The 16,327-nt window shown below is 42.2% G+C and overlaps 1 protein-coding gene across 3 annotated transcripts in view; it reads right to left on the bottom strand.

Moving 5' to 3' along the window:
• Positions 1 to 16,327, bottom strand: part of znf385a (zinc finger protein 385A) — a 67,613-nt gene that overhangs the window by 47,489 nt on the left and 3,797 nt on the right. Inside the window, exon 1 of one of the 3 annotated variants that reach the window (XM_085145479.1) lies at positions 5,351 to 14,753. The exons of 1 other annotated variant lie outside the window; for it this stretch is intronic. Coding sequence is in view for 1 of the 2 variants with exons in the window: in XM_085145477.1 (XP_085001603.1) it covers positions 12,909 to 12,918 (10 nt within the window). In the remaining variant the exon portion in view is untranslated. Of the gene's footprint in view, positions 1 to 5,350; positions 14,754 to 16,327 lie in introns of those variants that run through there. One more of the 3 variants, XM_085145477.1, reaches the window with a different exon arrangement.

Here is a 16,327-nt window from a genome sequence, read left to right as displayed (position 1 = left end):
GTTACGCACAAGTCTACCGTTGTTTACAGCACAGTCGGCCAACGTTTTTTTTTTTTCCATTTTATATACTTCCGAAAGGAAAACCTAACAAATTTAAACTTTTTAAAATTATGCAAAATGCAAAACACTTAGCCGTGTCTCTAATAAAACCGCTGTAACTTCAGAGGTAACATTCATGTGTTGATTAATGGTTTTCTTTCGTTTTTGATGTACTGCAGAATATTTGTATAAAATCCCAGGCCAGGAAAACCACCTTCATGTTTTTCTGTGTTTTATCCTCAGCTACTTTGACACAAAGGCCTCTGCTGTAAATGTACTAATCTGAATTATAATAAATTATAATATTATAAAAATATTATAAAATATATTATAAAATTTCCCAGATTCAAATCGAATCGAATCGAATTAAATCGAATCGTGGATCGAATCGATTCGGGACCTTGTGAATCGGAATTGAATCGATTCTAGAAATCAGTGACAATACCCAGCCTTAGCTCTGACCAAAAGTCATGTGTCTATCGAAGGCTGCTGTTGTAGTTTCTGAAGGTTTGACCACAGTTCTTAAATCACAGGTGTAATTTTCTCATGTCTGGTTCTGTTCTTATACTGAGCTTCCACGGCACGCCGACGATGCAGACTGCGCGTTTGTGTTCTAGCTGCTGCTAAAAGGATAGACAGCTGTGACGCTACAGTGATGACGACAACAAACCATTATGTCGACTTTCCCGTTTGTGCCCTGCATGCTGCATACCTCCCACACCCACCCCCTTTACTCTCATCTCTCTCCATCCTGCTATTGGAGGCTCAGACTGCGGCAGAGCAGGGCAGCGAGATGAAAAACACAATGATTGTTTCTGATGAACAAGAGGGGCTCCGTGAGAGGGAGAGAAAAGAGAGCGGGTCTCTAAGAGTGACAGAGCAAAGGGTAGGAGAACGCAGGAAATCAGAGCATTGTAAAGGTCAGTGTTTGGTTATACGGGAACACCGAAGACTGTGGAGAGTAACAGCTCCGCCTCCCAATTTTGTGTATATTTGTGTGTAGTTGGATAAGAGAAACTAAAGGAAGGAAAGAGGGAACAGACAGGAAGGGAGGGCGCTGGGCTGTACAGTAAAGAGTCTCACCTTGTTCTGCACCATGCACACACAGCACCCCAGCTGTCATCCAGCTTCACTCTCTTTCTCCGTCAGGGCCAGTGAGGACATGCATCATTCATGAGCAGAGACTTATTTGGCTGCGTCATCTCCTCCCATAACTGTCAATAACTTTTTCCCGGCTGTGGCTTCACCTTTACTTCAGGAGTGTGCACTGGACGCAGACAGCAAACTTTACATCATAAATAGCAAACTGCAGAAAGTTGTTTTAAGACAGACGAGGTGATGATGAATCCATTTCCTCATAATGTTCAAGATTGGGCATTCCACTATTTAAAGCCATGGGACCTAATATCTGTGGCACAAAGTGAATGATACAAAAGTCTTTTTAAAGGTGGCACTCACTGTAATTTAGAGCAATTAAAGGGAATGTATTTAAAGGAAACACCAAAAGAAATGTAATGTTCTAAAATATATATCTGCTCCTTTAGGAAAAGAAGAACCAACATGTAGAAAAATGTAACAAGAAAGGCTAATTATCTAAGAACTGCTGTGTCCTGCCCTCAGCACCCTTTTTGTCCAGCCTGTCCTCTTTCCTGAGCCCATGCGACGCAACCTGCTGCGAGGCTGCCTGCTGTGAAGGTCACTCTCCCTGCAGCTATGGATTACACAGGCACGCACAGTCAGGCAGAATACGATACCGCCCTTGAGGGGAGGTCTGAGGCTTTGGTTGGCAGAGACAAGCCCTCTGGAACTTATGGACCCACCAGGACCAGCCAGTGTGATAACCAAGCAACCTCATGTCAAGAGTTGGTAGGTGGATGGAAAGGAGCAAAATAAATGGAATAAAACCACAAGAAATCACTTCATACATTCATCCATCAGTCCATTCAGCGGTGGGAAAGAATTAAAGAAATATACAACTATATATACAAATACTGTAGGAATAATTCACCATTACATAAAAGAATAGAAGCTACTTAAAATATTAATAAGAAAAGAAGCAAACGGGTATGGATAGAAATAAAAACCCAAGCTGAGGAGTTTAGGATTCACACATGGTTGTAAAGCTGCAGCCAAGTGCTTTAAAATGATCAACAAAATCAAAATCTTACAATCCAATATAATGAGTTGCAATAATCTAGATGTGACAATTTAAAAAAGCAACTAAGACCTTTTGAAGATCAACAGAACAATGGAGCAATAAAGCTGAATAGTCCAGCGAGTGTGCAGAGCGGCAGTAATCAGAGAGACAAGATGACAGATTTGGTGTTTTTGGTTGCTTTGTAGTCATTTTAAATGGAAGCTACAGTAGAAGATGCAGCAAATACAAATAGAAAAGAAAAATCAATACTGTGCTTTCTAATAATATGCTCCAGTGAAAGCTTATAGACAGAGGGGGGAAATGGCTATGGATAGAGGCTTTTGGAACATTTTACGTGGGCGGCATAGGTGAAGAAAAAAACATTTATCATTAAGAAATAATAAATGATAAATTTAAAAAAAGACTGTCCAATAAATCTGCATGATTCAGACTGACTGAAGACTGGGCGAAAACTGAGGAAAATTAGCAGCGAACAGTTGTTGTTAAGGTCATTAGTTACTTTGACCAGCCCTGTTTCAGCGCTCTGAAGAATACAAGGCTGGTCTAAAATGATTAGAATCAATAGTCATCTTTGGTTTCTAGTGAAATGGGTCAAGTATTTCATGCTTAGGGCCGGGTGAAAAACTGCCAGTGGATAAAGGATAAACCAGTGGAATCAAAAGGGTTTTTAAAATATTTTTAGAGAGTAATTTTAGCGTTCAGCTGTGTGATGTGAAAACACTTAAACTAACCAGTTAGCAGCTACGGGTCGAGGTGTGGTAGTTAGCACCCACACATATATGGACAATATGACTCATTTTTTTAGTGAAGGAGAATAAAACTGATTGCCAGTGTTGGGGAGTAATGGAGTACATGTACCGCCGTTACGCATTTAAAATACAAAATATGAGTAACTGTATTCTGTTACAGTTACTGTTTAAAAAGGTGGTATTCAGAATACAGTTACTTTGCTGAAATAAATGGATTACATGGCGGTATTTTCCTGTTTCATATGTTCAGCTATGCTCTCTCTATTTTTGGTTTCCGCGCCCCAAACAAAACACGCATTAAGAGGCTCTAATGCCCGTGTCTCAATCTCGCCGCCCATGTCACCCCTACTTGCCCGATAATGACGTGAAGAAATATTTTATATTTATATTTATATTTTAAAAAAATATTCACAAAAATGATTTAATATCAAGGCAACAGGCAGAGTGATACAGGCATAGGCCTAAAAAATGTAGCCTCATGGGCAGTGTAGTCCGTGCTGCAGGGAGAATGGACTGCCACTCTGTGAGCGAGGGAGGGGGGAAAAAGGAGAGTGGAAAAGTACGAGCTGTCACCGAGCAGAAACGGGAGCTGGAAGCATGTAAATATAATAATAACCACTGCAGCCAAGAAGAGAGCCTGACGAGCGAGTAACCTTCAGTAAAAGTAATAATTCACACAGCAATAGTACGTTCATGCAGTTGTAAACAGCATGATAATATATTAAGTAATCCAAAGTATTCAGAATACGTTACTCTCATTGAGTAACGTAACAGAATACGTTACAGAATACATTTTGGGGCATGTAATCTGTAATCTGTAGTGGAATACATTTTAAAAGTAACCTTCCCAGATAGATTGCAGATAATAAAAGATGCTTCAGTTTCCAGCTTGTCCTGCTTTTACTTTTTATTGATCTAGTACGGTGTGTGAATTAAGAAAAAAAAGGTAATTTCAAGAAAAGATTTTATTTTTCTCTTTTTATCAGGTGCTGCTGAAACTGGCACCGCTTTGAAAGTGTTATTAAATTTAAACATTAAACACAATAGGTTTTCTTAGTAGAGGTACAAGAGCTGAGGATGAGAAACAACAATCGCAGGCACGAAAGGGAAATTTAATAGCACGGTCTTCAGTCGTCACGCTGTTTCCTAGTTTAAAGTCAAACGTGGGGGATGGCACCTTTTATCCTGCAAAATGGTGCAGTGAGGGTCAATGTCCTCTGAGTGGGACAGGAGCCATTTGACAACACCACTCTCTGGAGTCATGCCACTGTTTGGAGGTCAGAGAAGGAAAAATATATATATATATATCTATATCTATATATAGATATAGATATAGATAGATAGATAGATAGATAGATAGATAGATAGATAGATAGATAGATAGATAGATAGATAAAAATATACATATATACCCGCACACAGACACACATGGCATTGTCCTCTCCCTGCTGTGACCTTAATTTGTTCTGTCTTGAGTATGAGTACCTACTGGGCAGCTGATGCACCTTAAGAGAGCAAGCTGACAGCATTATATATATATATTGTTTTGAGCATATGCATGGGAAAGATGCAGGCAGACAGAGGAGGGTAAGGATAAATAAAACTCCACAAGGACAGACTGTTGGTGTGCATGTGTTTTGAAGACTTCGAGTCTCAGGTGAACTTTGCTCATATTCACAAATTTTAACTGGCAGCAGTCTGAAACCAAGGCTGATGTTGGTGTATGCAGCACCACTAATAGCAGCAAAACCCCCCAAAATAAATAAACAATACACACAAGCTGTCTCTCTGCAGGCTAATCTTCTAATGAAGATTTGTGGCAGTGGCTGCTTGGTGATTATTGGCCTAGAACGAACACAAAAGCCATCTTTTCGCTACTGTAAATAAAACCTCGCGTTTACACAAACCGTTGCAGGTGAAAATGAGAGAAATTAGGCTGGAGGCAGAAATGTTACTTTTATAGCGTATGGGCTGGCAAACGTTTCGCTTTGCTGTACTGTCAAACGTCTCATGCTACAGTTAATAAGCAAAACCACTACAAGCCCGAACATTAACCGCCATTATTCAGATTTGAAAAATGCAATGTGAAGTCGCTCATGTTCGTGCGGTAATTCCTGTCTCGCTGGGACAAGTGCACCAATCCTGACTATGCTAATTTTATGGAAATGTTTGTTTCCATCCTTCCTCTTCGGTTCCATTTGTTACATTTTATCAGTTTTCTTTTGAACTACATTTACGCTGCATGTTAGCTGAAAATTATGTTAAATATATAAGCAACCATTCCTCCATCTGTGCGTCCCACAACAGTGTCTGCTGCTGCTGCATTAGGCAAAGCTGCCCAGTGGAAAATCTTTACATGCATAAATGCAAAAAGGTGTTTATTTCTATGAGATACACGACTCACATGAATGACCTCAGGTACCTCTTCACCCCTGCGTCCCTTACAGCCTTCTAATCCACACCTCTCTTTACCTTCCCTGTGCACCCCCAAGGCAGGGGCAGGGAGCTGTGGTGCAGGTCCCGGCAGACTCCCTTATCACCCCTCCCGCTTTCCTACTTAGGGGTAGGGCCGCATGTTCAGGGGAGAACTTGTTCAAAGACAGGTGTGCATACCAGACGCCTGTGTTAAGACCTACGCCATGCGGTTTCCATAACTACCTGCTAGTGAGGCTTCCCCGGCACTCGTCCAAGACTGCGCTAAACCCTTCTGATAGCTCTAGCTACACTAGCTGTCAATGGGCAAGACTCCACAGAGGGCAGGTCGGAGCTCAACCTACTGACGCCGTTTTGTCACCCAGCCTTGCTGCTACTCATCATCAAGCATCATACATACATTTAAACATGCTGGAAGAGGTTTAGTTGGCGGAGGGAAGGCGTTAGGGGTGGAGATTTAAGCTATTTTGAGCTGTTCATGTAACATTAAGGATTAAAAGCTAGCTTAAGGCTTCTTGGAACCAAACGCTGGTAGCATTCATTCAGTCTGTGTGCCCAGCAGTATGTAGTCGGGCAAAGTGAGATTGGTTTAGATGACTGAGGCACCATAGTGAGGACATGTCCTTGTGGTTATAAGTGAAGTTCAGGCAGAGCTTTAGGACAGCAGCATGTTAGATACACTGCTCATATTTCCTCTTGGTATGAGTCAGATGATACAGAGACAGAAGTGCTCCATGTTTGCTGTCACAAGAAAGCATGGATTTCACCCTTTAGCCTAGCTGTAACCAAAGAATTGTCACTCCGCCCCACATCCAGCCTTCCTCATCTCACTGTTTGCTCATTTCCTTCTTTATCGCTTAGGTCCCAGTCCTCCTACACTACTCACTCATTCTGTGCTTGCTTCATGGAGATCCTCCTTCTACCCTTTAGCTTCCTCCTTGCTAGCCATGCTCCTATGAAATGACCTTGCTGCAACTCAATTGATTTCTCTTCTGTCTTTGTGTGAAACCCTATCTCAACAGCACTCAGAGGAATTTCCTCTTCCCCCCCAGAGCTGGAAGGAGCTAATTCTCTTTCATGAGGACACTTTTCACTCCATTTTATCTATCTGCTTTCCTCGTTCGCTTCCCCCTCCACTTCTACCCACTTCTCGTTTGAGCACGCAGAAATAGAACAGGCATGATTAATGCAACATCTTTCGCAGCCAAACGTTAGCTTTGCTCAACCTTTTTACACTTGGCTGCCGTTTGAACCTGACAAAACTGCAAGTGAATTATCAGATCATTACATCATCATAAATGCTTGATTCTTTCTATACACGAGCGTGATCAGTAAAGAGAAAAAAAAGGAATAAGAGATCAAATAAACATTTGAGTATAGGAATTATTTCACGATTTCATATATGACATACAAACTGCTGAATCAGATAATAACAGTATACACTGAATGTCTATGCTCAAATCTCTTCAATTTAATTTGCAGAATTCGTGTGCAATTAAATCAAAAATTCAACAAGCAGTGAATATAAAAATGGTCTTATTATAGATTTATGTCACTGCACTGTCCTGATAGTCCAAGTATTTCAAATTATGTTAGAGATGAATAAAATAATCCATTGCATAACAGAGTGCCGTGTAGGTGCTCAGCATTTTCACAGGAGTTGTTCTGAACTTATAACTCAGTTATGATTCACTAACCCTTAAATATAAATATATATCTATATATCTTAAAAGAGAGAGCTGAAAATGTGATTTTTTATATTCTCATGTAATGTAAAAACACTGATTACTTAAATATTTAACCAGTGGCAGTGCAGTGTTAAACAGGAAGCAAAGCTTTTGATCTCCAGTCTTTCATCAAAGCAGCTGATGACACAAGGTGATTCAATACCAGCATGGGCAAAAGAGAACACCTGTGCAATGTTAAGCCACCTTGCATGGGGAATGTAAATAAACATATTAACAATTTTTTGTTGCACACAGGAAATGCTAAAGAAAAGAAAGTCACAGTTCACGAACATAAATAAAATAAAAGACAATCAAGTTATTAGTGAGCTTTGTCGTGAAAAAAAGAGCACAATTAAGCAAAGACATCAGGAAAATAGATGACAAAAATATTACACCTCTATATGATAAAGGCAACACTGTCTCTTTGGAAACACTAGAGCGCTGCAGTGTGAAGAATCATCTGTGCCTCTTTCCACTTTGTGATCAGACAGACTGTTGAAGCATACAGAACATTTTCCAGGCTTCAACTCCCAGGTGTCTTGTAGCCCCAGGATTCCCAGTAAGTAGTCAGCCAGCTTGCCTTGGTGAATGCACTAATGTGACACCATAATCACGCACAGGTGCATTTCTGTGCTTCACAGCGCAGCAGCAAAGCGCCAGGTTTTTTTTGGTGGTGGCGGCAGGTGCCGTGGGCCCTAGTGGGTGCTTCATAAACGGCACAAATCGGTTTTATTTTAACTGTTTGCTTTTTTTACTTTATGACTATAACTCACAAAAAATACTATTTTTACTCCAGGATCATTTTAATTTTTACTAAAAAAACTTTAATACAGGGCACTGCGGGGAGACCAGTGGAAACATGGCACGATCTGATATCCTCGTGTTGGTGTTGTTCCCAGATCATCATACTAAAGGTTGTTCCAGGATCAACATTGCAAGTGACCAATCAGAATGTTGTGATGTCATACTTTTGCGACTTCGGGAAAAACCGGCGTAAAACAAAAAACTTTACTTAAGCTGCGAGAAACCGCATTTGTCCGCCGATCAACGGACCCTAACCCTGACCCTTTAAGACCTACCATAGAACCAAGTCCGCCAGAGCTTATATTATATTTTTACATGTTGTGGAGCCATTTTTGGGAGCATTTCAAGTTGCTATACATCAATACAACCATTACAGCCTAGATTTTAATAATATGTATGAATTAAGTGCATAGTAATTACATAAATTGCAAAAAAGTGCAATAAACTACAAAAAAATTGAAAATCGTTTTTGTTTTTTTAACATATATTTCTAGTTATAGAAATTTAAGAGGCTTATCCCTCAAAACTGTAAATACAATAAAGTTGCACAAAATAGTTTCCCACCACAGGAAATTTATTTTGAGTGCCTTCATAGTTTTATTTTTGAAATACACCAATTTTTATACACTGCAGGAAAAACGAAAATAAATATTATAATGCAAATTTGCAAAAAAGCAGCATATGCATCAAAATAAACTATTTCCAGCAGTGCAATATGAGTCCTAAGCATCCCAGAAACCACACAGAAAGTCATAAAGTCAAACATAACTTTTAAAAACACCAGTATAGGCTCATTGAGGCCCGGACGGTAAAAAACTACATTTCCGCGAAAATGACGTCACTTCCGGTTTCGGGCAGGTCATGGCGGACATGCGATAGTTCGCGCTGACGTCTAATCCAATGTAGAAAGTGTTACGAAGAGCTGATCGGATCGGCAAAGCATGTTTCTGGAATATTATGTTTTTGTTGCTGCAAGTGCTTTTTATGCAGTTTTTGCAAAACTATATGTGGAAGGAAACTGTGACCGAGGACAAGCTGATGGCATAAGATGTAAGTACAACTCCTCCGGTTTCATATGCAAAAAAAAATTATTGCGCTAGCTCACGTGGTTGCAGAGCTACCGGGATTTAAAAATAGTTATGCAAAACAGAGCGTGCTGCTCCGACCGGTTTTAAAGGGTTAATAAACGCTAAGCAGAATTGATATTGTCCTTGCAACATTGGAATTTCATAAATGCACGAATGGGTTGGTGCGCAAAAGAATAACGTCACAATAATGTGATTGGTCACTTGCAATGTTGAACCTGGAACAACATTTTCATGATGATCTGGGAACAACACCAACACGACGATATCAGATCATCCGGAAACATGGGAGTCGGGAAATCACACACCTTTACCTTTTGCTGCTCCGCAGTGTGCCACACACACACACGTGCACACAAACAAACACAATGGGTTTCCATCCCACCAGTCCAATAACAGGCCTATTCATTAGAGTCTCTTACAGACAGTATTGACAACCTGCTGACACACAGTCACTCCAGCATAAACAAATGGAGCAACAGAGAAAAGCCAGGCAGGGAGGGGAAGAGACGTAGCAGCTTTTTGATGGAAGAGGGATCTCCACAAACCAGAGGTGAGCTAGACTTAAAGAAAGAAGCAGCAAGCCTGCCACTCGCTCCCGCTCACACATATATCCACCTAATATCCCTTGCACACACATTATACAGTCCCCCTACAAATGAGTGCCACATTTATCTTACATGCCAGGTCAGCCCTGACCTTTGTGGCATATTGTAATTACTGTCACGGGAATAAGTCTTTTTTATTCTGCGCCTTGGTATGCAGAGCAGCTATAAAGGTGAAGTGGGTCAAGCACACTGAGCTACTCATCACACAGATCACACAGCACGATGCCACAGTCTTACCTCTTCCTGCTGAAAGGCATCATGATACTCTACAAAACAAACTGGTGAAACCAGAGGTCCGCTTTGCAGAAAGGTAGAAAATGGGGTTGCAGAATTCCTGCAGTTCCAAAGTATTCCCCTTATATCTTGGATATGCAAAGAAGCATAGAGGAAAAATACTGGGGCATGAATACCAAATATCTGGCTCATTAATGAGTTATAATTATTATGTCACTTTGACGTAAACAAAGAGAGCAGCACAGTCATGGAGTAAATGGGGATGGGGGGGGGGCATTGCTGATCTGCTCAAACACATTTTTTATGGTGTCTTTGACTTGACCTCTGGGACCAGGTGAGTGTGTGCAGTCAATTAAAAGAAGGGGGTTGCAGAGCTCGTGAGTGGAATAAGCAATAGCTATGCAGACGGGAACAGAAAGATAAACTTTATGGAGACAGATGAGGTAGGAGTGGACGCTCAAACACAAAAACAAAGAGACAGATCGGCTGCGTGGCCCTGAGCTCGGGAGGTCAGATCTGACTCAAACAGACAAGACAGATGAGACGTGAAGCAACATTTAAACATGGACTGCTCATGACGTGACAGGTCCTCCCCCAAAAACTTTGCGATGATGCTAACAAAGTAGATTTTTACCAGGAATGCTTGTCAGACCGTCACCATGCAATATCTGGTGACAGTAAGAGCGCAATACAGACAGTTCCTGTCTAAATGTGGACTCCACACCAGGAACTCACTCCAGGCGTAGATGGTTTGCGCTCGACATCATGGCGGCTGATCACCGTGACTCCACAGTCGACTGAGAAGCTCTGCACTAACAGGAGCCCAGTGATCATGTTCGTTATTAGGTCGCCATTGTTCTCTCTCTTTTTTATGCACAAACACACACATGCACACGTGCACAGACATGCACGCACACGCATGTACTGACCAGCAGCAGTCTCATACCTCGGTGCAGAGCCCACGCCAGACAGACAGACAGCAGACAGACAGCTATGCTGGCTGCCTGCAGCTTTGTCTATAAGCACACTGCCATCGCAATGATCAACTTCAGAATTGTCATTACTATTACAGCAGCCAAAAGCCTCTGTCAGGCCTCCAGAATGCCGACAAAGCTAATTACAATAGAATTGTGTACAGCATCAGGGACAGAGCCGCACTGGTAAAGGTTGTTTGCTCAAGGTCACAGAAAACAGTGGAAAGAGAAAAACACCAGTAGCCATGCAGACACAATTGCTGGAGCATGCGGTTCTCGCAGGCATACTCAAAAAAACATTTCTTTCTTTAACTGCATTTTTATAACGACGCACATTTCTAAATGAGATATGTTATCACGACGTTGCAGATTTATATCAGGGAGCTTAATCAGGAAATTTGCTGATTGGAGGTCGAAATCTACCAGTGCCAGAATTGTAAAGGTCATTACAATGACATTAGCCTTTTCAGAAGAAGAAAGCTAGAAATGTCAAATCACTCAGTAGCCACATCATCATGCAAATGGTGCAGAATGTTAGGCACGAGAAAATCTCAGTGTTCAGGCAGAAATAATGAAAGATGCCTATCTGAGTGACAACTTAATAAGCAGAAGCCTTGGGTCAGCGTTTTCAGCAGGTGTGAAGTGGAACGGTTTGACAAATCCTTAGATGCAATGAGAAACACATGGATTTTGAACGTTAGAGCTACAGTTCATTATCACCGTGATCTGTGGTGTAACCAGTTAACACTGACATCAGGCCAAATTTATGTTACTGCACAACAGAAGTTACATTCCGTGTGATATCGCTTCCATCAAAATTCAAATACACACACTCCAATAACTGCGCTAAAGTTTAGAGTTGTAGTTGAGGGGGGGATGTTGGTGTTAAGATATCCTACGCAAATATCATTTACAGGAGCTGCTACCACCTGCAACCTGATCAAGACAGTACTTGTCTGTTACACGAGGCTCGAGTCGAGGAATTGTTCGTTTTTAACCAGCTTCAGAAGCGCAAAATATAACCCTTAAAATAGAGATAAATTTGAATGTTATTTAACAAAAATTAAAAACCTTCCCAAAGTGAAAAAGTTATCTCTTTGATGGCTGTTCTAAAAAACCTTTAGCTCACAGGTACACACACACTTTGAGCTCCCACACCTCAGACTGCATGACTCCCCATAATCATTAAAGTTGTCTGCTTGAAAAACATGCCTGCCGGGAGAGCAGAGAAGCAGAACTGCGCCTGAATCAGCCCAGGCATGCGTTAAAACAAAGTGGCCTCTCCGGGAGCGCGTGCGGCAACGCGCGCACACATTTTGAAGTAATACAGGGGCAATAAGCACACACGGCTTCACAGTCATGGCCATATACAAATAAGAAGACTCTAGAACATTTTCACAAGCTGAATTTCCTTTTAAAACCTCTGTAGGAATCTACAAGCCGAATGCAAAGCGCACACAGACCACACAGAATCCCCTCCTAGACATGGCCACTATGAGACCAGCATACTAAAGAAGAAAGTGCTGGCTGACTCACAACACAACAAATGTCCAGTAACTGGAATCTATACTCTCCTGCATGCTCAGGAATGAATCTTCTTTTTAAAATGTGTTTGATGACTTGGACGCTTATTTTAATCAGGATGGCAGCGATGCAAGGTTGAGGAGAAATTGACAAACAAATCATCAGAAGAAAGTCACGAATTCTGCTCTGACATCAGTTATCACCAAGTTCAGCTGAAACCATCTTTGTCACTTAGCCCCTTCTGACAGAACATGAGAGTGGTGGAGTCTGGTCATGTGACCAAACAGACCATAATGATACAGTCCAGCGCAAATGCTTTGACCTTCTATGTCATCACTCACACCTGCCACATAAATGGCACACTATCAGCGTAATTACAAACACTATCTGTAATTTAAAGGCTGACCCGGGCGCTTGGTATCGACAGATGTCTCTGTGCAGTCAAAGCCAAGCAGACTATTAAAAAAATAAATAAAACCGAGCTGCTGGTGGCCAAGTTTAAGTAGGGATTAGTGATACAACAGCCCGACTGATGCCTTCTAAAATCCGATGCACCAAAAAGCAACAACTCACCCAAAATCATTGCTGTGCGTTGCCTTTGGTGTCCCTGGGTTGACAAGTGTTCCCTCACTGCCCCCCGTCTCTCCTGTTTTCTCCAAGTGTACAATGGCTCCAAAATGTCTTTTCAGAGTTGCTCTCCACTCTCCAGAAAGAGGCAACTCAGAGAGGTAGCGCTAGATGTGAGGAGAGACTGCTGCTGCTGCTGCTGCTGCACATGCCGTCCCTTGCGCCTGCCCTATCCAGGTGGAAAACTGAGTGTGAGAGAGAAAGAGCGCGAGTGTGTGTGTGTGTGAGGAGGGGGGTCCTCTGTTTCTGCAGTGGTGGCTCAGGTAAGCCTCAGGACAGTACAGAGGAGACAGAGAGAGAGAGAGAGTGAAGAAGAAAAAGAGAGAAGGGGGAGCCTAAAGTGTGACAGCCAATCACGCTGGCAGGGGGGGAGACTACAGAGCCAAGATCTTCTTCTCCACAGCAGCCAGGAGGAATTGTGGTGTGGTCTCCAACAAACAGCTGACAGCCAGTTTCCTCTCTACTGTATCACTTCAAAAGGAAAGCAGTTCGATCGACTTTAAAGTCAACATCTGCTTTGGTCTCTCTCTATGAAGCACACAACTCCCTTTCCCATTCTGGCTTTCTCTCCCTCTCTCTGCTCCTTGTTTTTTAGGGATTGGATATAACCTAAAGGCACCTTACATGCCTCTGCTCTGATTGGTGGCAGGTTCGACCAATGGGAACAGCAGCAGGCACTTGTCATCATGCAGAGTGGAAGTCATGAAGGGGAGACAGAGCTTGACTGAAAATGCTGTCTCCCAAAACCAATTCCTCACTTTTATTTGCCACACTCTCCTCACCCATCTCCCCCCTCACAGTGAGCCTGGTTTTCTGTCTGTTGCATTCGCTGTTTATTACCTCCGCCTCGCTACCCTTTGACTCCACGTGTGTGTGGACTTGTAAGGGGATTAACCTTAACGCTGTGCGCGTTTGTGCTTCTCTCCCTTTCCTCCCTCCATCTTTTCAACCTACCCAGACAAAGTTACACATTCTCATCAACATCTGTGGTTTCATCAAAGGGGATAGACTTGAGACTGGGAGCGGGACTGGGGGGGGGAAGCAAGCAAAAAAGGAGAGATGAAATAGAAAGCGACAGAGCGGAGGAAGCAGAAGAAGGAGGGGCAGAGATTAAACTAAATACAAACTGACAGAGGAATGAAGAGACACTGAGTGACAAGAAGAGACAACCAGAGGGATTGAATATTGAGACAAAGACAGAGTCGGACACAGAAAATGGGCTGCGGAAAAATTTAACTATCGACCAATGCAATGCAGTCAGGGAATGAAGAGGAGCTTCACAGCCAGCTTCTTATGGTCCACTTCCTCCACACCGAGGAGCCACTCAAAGAATGCCTGCTGTCATGTTGAGCACTAGTCTTTGCCTCTCTCTTTCCGTCTCTCTCTCCAGCTTCCCTTGTGAAGAGAAATCACAGAGAGACATTCGGAAAACCACACCGCCACAATGTTATTGAGAAGCTCAGCGCTTAAGAGAATGCTTAACAAAGCTGTCAAAAAATTAATCCCCTTGGGCGGGCATGCTTGCAAACACATACAGATAGAAACACGTGAGCCTGGGGCTACAGAAAACGCTGCCTGATGTTCATTGTGCCTCCTCTTGTCCTGCTCTCTCTTTCCCTCTTTCTCTTCTATCTCTAGCCCCACCACTACCCTTCTCACGCTCTCAGGCTGAGGCTGTGAGTCACAGGGTGTTGGAGTGAATACTAAGGAGGCTGGCTGACACCTCCAATACCGCTCTTTACAGCAGCTCCACTGCATACGTTTAGGCTACTGTATGTAAACATTGGCAGTCTTAGGTGCCACAAACACCCACTCAAATTCTTACAGACTCTTAAGTTTGGATCAAATCCAATGACTAAAAACTGCTGGTATTATGGAACATATGGTAGCTCTTAAAGACACAGAAGATTTCACAACTGCAAGCAAGATCTGACACATCCAGCAGAGAAAATAATGGACTTTACTGATGTGGAACAAGCATTTTTTTTTTTAAGTGCAAAGGAACCGACAGGTTAGAAGAAGAATTTTAGCCTCTGGCTCCTTGGACAAACCACGCACGCATACGTTACGTCTGCAGGAAATGGACTGAGTACAGAAAATATTAGTTTTTGAAAATGTGACACTAGCAGCTGGAACAATAGTTGTTATTAATATAGTTGTGCTTGCAAGTTGTTCCGTCAACATTTGTGTGTGTGTGTGTGTGTTTGTGTGTCAGCAAAAGAGCTGAGATAGTGTTTCCTCATTAGTTGTGTTGGTATCAATAATTCAGAGCCGGTCCTTGTTGTTGTTCAATGGGCCGAGAGCTAATGTGCTGTCGGGCCAACAGGGGCCCAGGGCCCAGCACCACTTTAATGGATGTCATGATGAGAGGGTGAAATTGGAGCGTGGAGATCCTGTATCGTCCAAAGACAAGAAGAAGAAGAAGAAGAAGAAGGGAGGGCAAAGCAGACGGCAGGAGAGGGGGACAGGGGTAAGAAGCTCAGGGATAAGGTGAAGGCCACTGGGGAGAGGACAGATGGTATTATTGGACTGGTATGTTTGGAGAAAGGTGATGTAGAGAAACACTGTGTAAAGAGAGCAAGAAGGGAGGAAGCTGCTCGCCTACGATTGGTTCCTCTGTTTGTTCATAGAGCCTTCTGAAGCTAATCGCTGTCACCTCTCGATGAGAGAGACACTTGTGCCACCAGGGAGCTGCTATAATGAGTGATAATAATGAATAATGAACTGACATCATTTCACCTCCCATCCACTTGTGTTTCTAGAGGTGTTTCACTCACTAATGTTGCTTCATAACCAGTGGAGGAAATAACAAGTGTGGTCATATTTAATTTGCATGTCTATAGTTACGAAAATAATGTTTCCGCGAACGATGGGATCCGATTACAGAAACGAATCGTACAGGAGGGGAATTTCCTAAAAATGAGCTCCGTGTATATAAACAGACACAGTGTTGCATTCTGCTGAAACATCTGTTCGCTACACAAGCAATTAATCATAATGATTTAATTGGCAGGGTATTAACTGCTTTGTTTTTCAACTTTAAAGGGCCTAGTCGTTTTAGCAAGCATTTAAAGGAATTTGTTTGCATTCAAATGTGTCCCTGAGACTGTCAGATTTCCCAAGTTTGAAAGTTGTGCTTTACTGCGACAAACCTTTAGGTCACACTACATAGAGTATTGCAAGAAAGTGTAAAATGTAAGTGTAAAAACTGCATCTGTACCTTCAATGATTAAAAAAATAATTATCATTATTTCTGATTTTATTTCAAAAGTTATAAAATCACAATAACTTTCACACATAGGTCAAAGGGAACTAAAAGGTCGTACACCCGCCTTTTGTACAAACTAATCATTTATAATAAGGTA

Source organism: Neolamprologus multifasciatus, chromosome 20, assembly GCF_963576455.1.
Source record: "Neolamprologus multifasciatus chromosome 20, fNeoMul1.2, whole genome shotgun sequence".
NCBI classification, from domain to species: Eukaryota; Metazoa; Chordata; class Actinopteri; order Cichliformes; family Cichlidae; genus Neolamprologus; species Neolamprologus multifasciatus.
Note: the sequence above shows the minus strand (reverse complement) of the source record. Positions and strands in the feature narration are given on the sequence as shown.